Source organism: Sturnira hondurensis, unplaced genomic scaffold, assembly GCF_014824575.4.
Source record: "Sturnira hondurensis isolate 20B ecotype Veracruz unplaced genomic scaffold, ASM1482457v3 Scaffold0009719, whole genome shotgun sequence".
Taxonomy (NCBI): domain Eukaryota; kingdom Metazoa; phylum Chordata; class Mammalia; order Chiroptera; family Phyllostomidae; genus Sturnira; species Sturnira hondurensis.
In genome coordinates this window covers 12,340,537-12,351,113 of record NW_028082350.1, presented here as the reverse complement: position 1 = coordinate 12,351,113, position 10,577 = coordinate 12,340,537, and the positions used below count along the sequence as shown (strand labels likewise).

General features: G+C 46.5%; 1 protein-coding gene across 1 annotated transcript; it reads left to right on the top strand.

Annotated features, from left to right (window-relative positions):
- The first annotated feature begins 6,266 nt into the window (after window positions 1–6,266).
- On the top strand, window positions 6,267–7,787 carry CCDC121 (coiled-coil domain containing 121). Its single transcript, XM_037057370.1, has one exon. It carries the CDS (start codon window positions 6,276–6,278, stop codon window positions 7,701–7,703), a length of 1,428 nt encoding a protein of 475 aa, XP_036913265.1. The 5' UTR covers window positions 6,267–6,275; the 3' UTR covers window positions 7,704–7,787.
- The last annotated feature ends 2,790 nt before the right edge of the window (window positions 7,788–10,577 follow it).

Sequence of the window (10,577 nt, the reverse complement as noted above, 5' to 3'; positions counted from 1 at the left end):
TTGTAGTAACCGGTTACTGAATTTACCTTCCTTAAACTATGTCCTTCTCGAACTAGTCTACGTTCATCCACTGCCAGCTCATATTTCTCGGGAATAATAAGTTTCTGTAGTTCTCATGTTTGATCATGGCACACCTACTCACTCTTCTTCCTCAGAAGGTCATTATAGAGGGGATTTTGGTCCGAGTTCCACGACAAACCAGGTGTTCTTTCCTCACATTCCTGTAAGTTACCAAACTACTTCAAAGCTGTACTCAGACTTGGAAGTGCTTTACAGCGCCGTGGCTCCATTATATTAAATGCAAATTTACATTCGCATTATCTTGCTATAGTGCAACGCACACCAAATTTTTGTTTGAAATAATGGAGGGCAAGTGCCCTGTCACAGTGTGTAGCAAAACAGAACCCAGTCATTATTTCTTGATTCCATGTCATCAGACTATGAGAGGTCGTATTTGAGCTGCCAGAATTAGCAGTAAAGGCAATTTGCAAGAGAACTAAGAATAAGGAATATTTTAAGATAATTGAAACTAAAAAGGATCTGATATCTCATTCTAAACTAGTAATGTGAATAAGCGAATTAAAATTAAAAGAGCTCACATAGATCTGAAAAGAAGTTTCACGTGTGGGCTTTTTGGGTAAACTTGTCTGCTTATTTTGTGGTTATTTTAGCTTAGTAACAGCTACGCTTCTTTCAGAAAAAGAGCCTGACTGTCTCTTTTAAGATTCAGATTGTGTATTGTTGTGGTAAGAATTTCTAGGCTTGTTGGGAGCCCACTGAGAGAGTCCAGAAGCATCAAACTTTTTCTCTGTTTAGTACCTGTGGAGCTGAAAAAACATTCACTTTACAAGGAATAAAGGTCCAGTGGCTTTTTTTTTTAAGTTTTAGAAATTTGCATTGGGATTCTGGGTCCAGAATGTAACCTTAGCAACTCATTTCATTTCCTACGTTCCTAGAAGTTGAGAAGCTCAGGATTGTAGTGCATCTGGTAGAAGTCGTCACACACACACACTCACAAATACTGAGTTGGCTCCCTAGACATTCCACTTAATGTAACAGAGAGTCAGAGAGTTGTAGCTGTTTCTCAGGTTGTTTTCCCTGACCTTTCACCAATGCCGACTTTCTTGATAGGAAGTGTAGAGACTGTAGGTCTTAGGATAGTTGCACCTCCCGTGTCTCATACTGACAGGCCTTGGTTTTCATTAGCAGTGCCGCCATGAAAGTAGATTTTTGATCTCTGAGAGGCAAAAGAAACATAAGGAACGGCGTGTTTTCTCATATTGATTTGAGGCTGTATGTGAAATGCTGGCTGAAGGATTATCAGAGGGTGTCAAACTCATTTCCAACCTGGGGCCACATCAGCGTCACAGTTGCCTTCAGGGGCCAAATGAAATTTCATCTCCTTAACAGTTAAGGAATTGTTGCACTTATATAGTCTTAAAATTACTGTGGCCCTTTGGAGGCAACTGTGAGGCTGATGTGGATCCTGGATTGGCTGCTCTAAAAATGGGTGTCAGGGTGTGTAGAATTTTCTGAAGTTTTCAGTGTGTCTGTCTCCTGATCCCTTCATCATTCCCAGTGGGAACTTTCTATTCTGACAGTGACTTTATAAATAAGAATGTCTCTCTCTCCATTCATTTGTTTATGAGGAAGACAAAGTAAAAATGAGGTAAAGTTAAATTACATTTTCTCCAAGAGCCGTAAACCTCTGTGATAGTGAAGGCTTGACACTGTTCAGTGACACCTCAGGGTCTCTCTAGCTTCTGAAATTCATGGCCGGGAGAAAAAAAGAAAGAGAAAAACTTCATTTCTCCTCTCCCCACAGAATCCGAGTATTGTCTCACTTATGCCCAGATACCCCTGACTATCACACTTGTGTTACCATGGAAACCCAGCTCCTTTTTTTTTTTTGCCTCTGTGAAAGATGGTGGGAAGGTGGAATGAAATACGCTGTGTTCTGTGATGTTCTGATGACAGCAAGAAGCAAGCATGCGAAGAGGTTAATATAAACAAGTTAGTAGAGGGTGTTTGTAATGTGGCCAGTGCTTCTGGGCTATGAAGATCTGATTCCTTTTGCTTCCTATTAAAGCCTATATATCTCTGATTAACCGTCAAGGGAAAGGACAAGTCAAGTACATTTAGCACCTATGAAATGCTGCCGGCAATTATAAAGAGAGCAGAAGACACTTTCTTGGTCTCTCAGGTTCCTAATATAGTTCAGAAACAGACATACATATGAAGAATGGAAAGGAAGGGACAAAATGATATGTTTCTCTTTAGAAACTGTGATATCTTGTCCTGACAGGTGTGGCTCAGTGGGTTGGGCATCCTCTGGCAAATTGAAAGGTTCCTGGTTCAATTCTCGATCAGGGCCTGGGTTGCAGACCAGGTTCCAGGTCGGGGGCATGCGAGAGGCAACTGATGGATGTTTCTCTCTCGCGTGGACGTTTCCATCCCTTTTTCCCCTCCCTTTCCTTCTCTCTAAAATGAACTAAATAAAATCTTTCAAAAAAGAAAATGGGGTATGTCTCTGCATGTTTGCAAAGAAAAAGAATTAGAATGTAGAAATTGACTAGGAAGAAATGTTTTGCTTGAGAAAGTAAGTATTTCAATATGTGGTTTTAAGCAGAAAATTTTTTCTGAAGGAAAAGAATGATGAAAATAATCAGGAGAAAAAAGTGCTGAAGAGCTTGAAGGTTCTGAAGTAAAGAGAACTTTAATGTGGTCCATGTAACATAACAGAAAAGTGCGCACAAAGTTGTTTGCATAACGAGCAGCTTCCCATTCTTTCTGCTGAAAAGAAAATGGGATGAGTCAGGATTGATCATTAATGGCAGTGCTTTCCCTCTGCTCACGGTGAGTCCAAAAGTAGGCACATGAGTCAGTTCTTGCCACTGGAACCAGAAGAAGGCTGCTGGGGCTGGGATTCTGACAAGATTGAGTAGATTTAAAAGATATGTATTTATTTTTTAGAGAGAGGGGAAAGAAGGAGAAAGCAAAGGAGAGAAATATCGATGCAAGAGAGAAACATTGATCAGTTGCCTCTTGTATGTGCCCAGTCCAGGTACCGAACCTGTAACCCAGGCGTGTGCCCTGACTGGGAATTGCACGGGGGACCTTTTGCTTTGCAGGATGACGTCTAACCAACTGAGCCACAGCAGTCAGGGCAAGAGTGAACAGATCTTTTTGACATCACTTCCCTTGCCATCTGCTCTGTACTTTGAAGTCTGAGAATGTGGTCACCATCTTTGGGCTATAACATTTTATGAGTGTGACTGAAAATTGACAAGCTTTGGATGGAGAAGGAGAGGGTGGGAAGAACGTAGGTCTTGGGTGACAACACTGAACTGTCAAACTGTTACTAGAAATGCCCACCTTCGTAACTAGTTTACTAAAGTCTTTTGGCTTAAGTCCATTGGTTTTAGTCCATTAGGTTTTCTGCATCTTGCAGTTAATTACCTCCCAACTGATGCAGGAAGTGTGAGGGAGTGGGGACAAAATGGTGTTTAAAAAACCAGCAAGCACTTGGGAGCAGTTTCATTCTACTAATCCCCTGAATGGTATTTCAAAGACATAATATTTACTCAGCACTTACTATGTATACAAGGGTCTGTCCAGAAAAAGTCCAGCCATTGTTAGTATAAGGAGAACTATTTGCACGACAATGGTGTAACCTGGCAGCCAAGGAGGGCGGACTGGAATGCACCTGTGTGAACAATGACGACTTCACTGTACTAGTCAGTGGGGGTGGTAGATGCCATTGAGTGAGCACGTGTACTGTGTGGTGGTCACATTCAAACGACTGAGCGAGCAGAGCAGTGAATCTGTGTCAGATTTTCCATTAAGCTTGAACAGTTTTCTGCAGAAACTATTTGGTTGATTCAGAAGGCTTTTTGGGACGATGCAATGAGTGCAGCACGATAAAAGTGTGGCACAGATGCTTCAAAGATGGTCAAGAATCTGTGGAAAGTGACCCACGTTCTGGAAGGCCTGCAACAGGCAGAACACCTGAGAGTGTGGAACATGTATGGACTGCCACCAGCAAAGACTGGTGACTGACAGCACGAGAACTAGAAGCTGATACGAGGAGTCTAAAAACTACCGTGTCTGAGATTTTCACACAGGATCCTGGCATGAAACATGTCGTGGCAAATTTCATTCTGCAGCTTCTGCCACCAGAGCAGAAGGAACATCATGTCGCAGTCGGGAGAACTGTGTGAGGTCCCAAGGTGCCGACTTTGAAGGGGACTGAGGCACCCATCACTGTCCTATGTACAATGTTTCTTGTAACTCGTATTCCTTCAATAAATGTCTCTCTCTTTCATAGTACCCGGACGGATACTTTCTGGACAGGCCGTGTATTATTCTAGGCTCCGAAGATCCACCCAAGTGCAACGAGATGAAAGTGCTTGCATTCCAAAAGGAGACAGAGACAGTTGTGAACAGAAGAGACAGGCATTAAGCAACTGATTACACATTTACATTACCTAATGGCTATAATTAATGCTAGTAAGAAGGAAAACTCAGAGATTACAGGGGTGTATAGCAAACTCTTCTAAGATATGTAACTAAATAACTGAACAGAAATTACAAGAACAAACACCAAGCACATGATAATATAATGTATTGTTTATAGAGGAACTACTGGAGGTCAAGTGACACCGGCGGCGGGGCGGGGCGGGGCGGGGGGGGGGGGGTGGTGGCGTAAGCGGCAGCGGATTTAGTCAAGCAAAGCTGTCCGAAGGAAATTAATGGGGAGCTCCGTTTCACAGGAAGTGGCCAAAGAACAGACAAGACGGGGCGGAAGGGAGCACCCAGATGAAGGGAAACGGGAGAACAAAGGGAGAGAGCAGGACTGAAGTCAGAGGAACGGAGGAATTGCCGAGGCACTTGGTGCATTAATTCCCTGCAGCACCGCCATCCTCAGGATCAGTATTGGGAAGAAATCAGAAGCCAGAAGTCTTCGAGCAAGACTATGCACGGAATAACAACATAGGGGAAAAATACAGAAGAAAAACCAGGAAGCATACATGGGTATATTTGAAATTAAGGCATTACTCAAAAGAATGAACAATTTATAGCGTGGGTGTCATGAAACAATGATAATTATGGACTTGCGGGCATCAAGGAGGGATTCAAACTTTCACAAATAGAAGTAGGAAGAAATAGGAGGAGCAACAAAAATGAGGACAATGTTTAGTTTTGCTTATATTTGCACGGTAGCTGTTACATGCATTATATAAAAATGAATGGAATTTGATTGAAAAGAAAAAATTCAATAGGCCAGTAATACATAAAGATAGTCTTTTTGGTAAATAGTGTAATTTAAGATGCTTTCCCTAGAACACCCTTTTAAACCTCGCCATAGACGAATCTTTTCAACAGAGCTCGCACCTGCTCACCCAGGCGAACCCTGCTGGAATTCTCGGAAGGAGCCTCGGCTCCGAGCCCCCGAGAAGGGCAACCTGTGAGGGCCCTGGGCCCTCGGGGGAGCAGTTCGCCAGGCCACCAGACCCCTCCAGGAGGCAGCTCGGGCGCCGGCTGCTGCTCGCTGGCGCCTTTCTCCTCTGGTTCCTTGGGGGCCAGAGTCCCAGCCCTGCTACGGTGCCTTCCTTCAGCCCCTGGCCTTGGGCTTTGCTCTCGCCCGGCCGCAGAGCCAGGCCACCCAGCTCCTGGCGTCGCACGCTGCCTGGAGAGGGCACAAAGACCGCAGCGTCCCCGTCCCCGGCGGGGGCTCTGAACCAAGAGGCTATAGTCTGTACGGCCAAGAGAAGAACCCAGGAATGCGCCAAGTCTTGCTCAGACGCGAGATCTGGTGCAGCTGCCGTTGTCCCCAGAAAATCTGTGGCAACCGACTCCCCGAAACCCAGGGATAATTGACGAACTGCTGGCAAATACAAGAAGGGGGCCTCACCCCAGGGACAGAAAAGCTATCAAGAAACAGAAGACACCGAGAAGCAGCAGAGGGCTACCAACGCCCCTCGTAGGAACTTAAGATTCTCCCCCCACCCCAATATTCCGAAGTCCAACAGACACTAGGGCAAAGCCTCGACCCCCCCCCCCCCCCGCCGCCCCGCCGCACTGAGCTGGCTCAGCCCCCTAGCCTGGTCACCATGGATACGTGCCTGGGGCGCCACCAACAGTTCCAGTTCCACATTCCAGATTGTGAGAGACAGTAGAACCGGCTCCACTGGGCTTTAGCCCGCGGGAGAGGAGAGCAAGAGACGCCGCGGCCACTCCCAGTGCCGACCCCGCCCGGGAGCGCCCCCAGCGCGATGGAGGGGAGCGCGCGGCAGTGGGAGCGGGGCTGCAGGTGGCCGGGGGAGGGCGAGCTCAGCGTGGTTGGAAAGGCTCTGCAGACGCAGGGGCCCCGGCCCATCGGCCTGCCCGGCTACAGAGGTGCCCTGGCGTGTTGCCTCCACCTCCAGAAAAAAACCACTTGCGGCGCCCAGGGGGCAGGGAGCAGCGCCGCTGGCCGCCGGAGTGCCGGGGCCGCACCGTCCAGGACCGCAGAGCCACCGGGGACTGCCGGACCATCCCTGACCGAGTTAACCGAGAGGCCGGGAGCACCGTCCACGACGGCAGTGGCGCTCAAGGGCCCTGAAGACAGAGGGGTGCTGCTCAAGTCCTCCCCGCCCGGGACCCGGCGGCGCGGTGACCCGCGGGCTGAGCCCAGAGCCCAGAAACCGCACACGCTGTCCTCACGCGGCAGCATTCCGCGGGAGCTGCAGGTCTCCGAAAACACCTCCTGGGCATCGGTCGCTCTCAGTGACCTGCGGGAGGACGGCCTGGACCCCGGCCGCAGATTTGTAGCGCACTCCAGTATTCCCTTTTCACCGTATCTGAGTTTGATAAGTAATTTTTTGAAACCGGAGAAGCCAACAAAGGCAGCCTTGCGGCTTATGGAAAAGACAGTGGAGGCGATGAAGTTGGACAAACAAGTAAAAGAAGCTCAAACCCAGCAAAGGATAGTATTGGAAGAAACCAGGCAGCTACTCCGTGAAAAGTTCCATGTCGAGGCTGACACTAAATTCATGCTGGATCACCTGACTAACAAAACCGAAGAGTACAGAAGGGAAATGAACAAGCTGTGGGATAAGTATGCACAGGAAAGTGGGGAAATCCAACAAAGGCGAGAAGAGTTAGCCTCCAAATACGCGAAGCAAACGTCAGAAGTTCGGAAACAGCTCTTGGAGAAGGAGAAGAAGGAATTTGATTTGAAGCGGCAGCTACGAGCCGTGAGAGACATTTCGCTAGTGAAGGAGAAACAGGACAGAGAAATACAGATGTTGCAGGAAGAGCTAAAGAAACCCCGCGGTGAGCTGAAGGCCAAGGCCTACGCAGACTACGTCCAGGAGAAAGCAGTGCTGGAGAAGCAGCTGAGCCAGCTAGACGCGGGCCTGTTGGGAAAGACAAAAAGAAAGGAGCCGAAAAGTGAAGCCCAGGCCTTGCAGGTGATGGTGGAGAGGCTTGCTGTGGAGTGTTGCCACGACCTCCACGCAGAGAACCAGCGCGTGCGGGAGGCTTTAATGCAGCAGGCCCGGCAGTGCCTGGAGGCGCAGGCCACCCACCGGCGCCTGCAGAGTCGGAAGCGGCAGCTGCAGCAGGAGCAGTGGTACACTGAGTGCTTAATCCGAGGGCGGCAACGACTGCGACAGGGCAACCCAGAGGCCCCCAGAACCCCTCCCCCAGGCACCAAATAAAGGATCGATCCGCAACAGTTCCTAAGCTGTCGCTGATGCAGTGAAGACCAGAACGAGTGTTCTTAGATGCCGCATAAGGAAGGCTTTTGGATCTCACTGCTGCTGTAAGATATCCACCACGGTGTGTTCATATGAAGGGTTAGGTGCTCCCCCCACCCCCAAGCTGTACTGCTGGGTATTTGTGTGACCAGCTTCCCTTAATTAGGTTTTTCTCTAATTGTCTCTTGTTAGTAAACAGGATGTTCCTCGAACCTCCAGATCACCTAACACCATTTGCCAAACACTCATACATGAAGACAGGTGGAGAAAACCACCTTGAGGAAGTGAAAGGAAAAAAAACAATGGTGTGACTTAGTTCATCTCGCTGAGTCAGGTTTCTTTACCGGAAAAGCACCGTTCCTTCTGAGCCAACTCAGAACACAAAGGCAGAGTGTTTTTAAGCTTTAAAAGAAAAGTTCCTGCCAGTGACCCGGTAGCCCCTTCTATTGTTTTCTCGCGAGTAAGAAGGTACTCTGGCCTAAGGGCAGGAACAATAAACGCCAGGCAGAACAAGCTTGTGCCCGGCGCAGCTCTTACAATCTTAGCTTTCAGTGAATGGAGAAGAGAAGGTGGGACATACATTGCATCAAGTCTTATGACAACGGTGTCTGTGAAGGACTATCACTAGGATTAGTGAGGCGGCTGGATGCCTCTGCTTGCTCCGTCTGCTTCCCGGCAGCATCCTAAATTCTAAGATGACAAGATTACTTCATGTTGAATATAGTCAGTACTTTAGTTTCAGGCATAAGTCACAGAGCACGTGTGTGCCCACAGTGAGCCTGAGTAGGCCCTGGGAATACATTGGATTTTGTGACCTACACTAATTTTTTTAATGATAAGTTTAATTACTTATACTGCACATGCTATAACACGACAATACCAGCCTTCACAGTGACTAGATTTTTAAATTTGCTTCAAATACTCTCTTATTTTCAAGCCATCATAAGAATTTTCCAAACTTCGGCGCTCTGTTTCTTATCTGAGCCCATGAATTTCTGTCTGGTTCTCACACTATTCCGTTCGCACTACTGGGGCACAATGGGGAAGATGGCAGTCACAGTGGAAGGCCACCCAGCTGTTCCTGGCAGACAGCTAGTTATTCTGTTAAGGAAAATCACTCCTCCTCCTCTCCATGGTTCTCTCCTTGGAGCTCAGCTTTCAGTTCGTACAGAACAGTATATCCTCTTTTATTGTGGTCCTAATTGATACTTCTCACACAGCTTCACAAAATATCAGCGTTTACTAATTTACCACATTCATAAGTGTATACAGTGGAATACTACTTGGCCTGAAAAAAAGCAGGAAATCTTGCCCTTTTGTGAAAGCATGGATGGACCTGGAGAGCAATATGCTAAGTGACGTAAGTCAGAGAAAGACAAGGACCATGTGATTTCACTCATATGATATGTGGAATCTAATTAATAAAATAAACAAACAGAACAAACAGATTTATAGATACAAAGAACAAACTGACAGCTGTCAGAGGGGAGAGGGGTTGTGAAGCTGGAGGACAATGGTGATGGAATTAAGCAGAAAACCAAACCAAAACCAAACTCATAGACCCAGACCACAGTGTGGCGAGTACCGGAAGGGAAGAGGGTGGGGGAGGTAGAGGAGGGTAAAGGGGGCATAAATGGTGATGGAAGGAGCCTTGGGGTGATAAACGCACAATACAATATACTGATGATGCATTATAGAACTTGAAACCTGTGTAATTTTATGAATGTATGCCAGCCCAATAAATTTGATTAAGAAATTAAGAACATTCAAATGGTGTATAGTTGAAACAGAGAAGTCTTGATGCTTAGTCACGTGCTGCCCCGGTGCATTGGCACAGATGGCGAGAACGACTCCAGTCCACAATGGGATGAGAGAAGCCAGGAGACGTTTCTGGGATACTACTTTTCCGGGATACTACGTTTCTGGGAGACGTTTCCTTTTTACTTTCCCTGGTGTACTGAGTAGCTGAACAAAGTTGTACTATCTTGTGATACAATACAGGTTGCCTTGACTCCATTCTGTTGGGGACTGGTCTCTGGTACTGGTAGTTTTTTTTTTTTAAATAAAGATTTGGGCTGTTTCCTGTGCACACTTTCATCATTTCTGATGAAAAGATCCTATACCATATGAACATTAAGAAATATTAACCTGTTGGCATAAGTAGATTACATGAATAACAATCAGCTCCCAGACTGAAACGGAGTAAGTCGGTTCTGCACTACTCACTGACAACGTGGTAGGAGGCAAATGGGCAATTTATGGTGTTTCGAGGGTATTATTATGGTGCTCAAAATAAGCAAGCCAAGTAAAACAATTGAGAAGGGAGACCAACCAGTAGGTTAGAGTACTGAGATTTCTATACTGAAATTACAGTTTCCAAGGACTTGATTCTGTGCATACACTAGGGTGGAGTTTGTTTTGAGCCTGGGCGTTTTTCTTTCTGGGTATGTGACGATGGGCAGGGGCGAGGCTGAGGCTCAGCAAGACATTTAACCATGGCTCAGTGAACCATCAATGCATGAGAACGTGAACAGAATCTTCTAGATGGTTCTGACATGCCCCCATGTTGGAAATCAATGCAAGAATATAATTCTGTATTTTCTGAAGTAAAATTATACTCTAAGTAATGCCCCCCCCCATTGCTACTGGGGATATTGAATAGCTACATTACCTATTCCAAACTGAGGACCTAGTTTAAATTTCACCTCCCCATGTGTCCCTTAAACTAGAGTTATTCTCTCCATATTCCTCCAGCAATCTATAGTTTTCTTATGTCTACTACTATTTGTCCTGTATTATATTTCTCTTATTTCCATCTGTCCTTTTAGCTAGTAT

Bases quoted from the DNA above. Each gene is read 5' to 3' on its own strand.
- CCDC121 (XM_037057370.1), top strand. From the start codon at position 6,276: ATGGAGGGGAGCGCGCGGCAGTGGGAGCGGGGCTGCAGGTGGCCGGGG.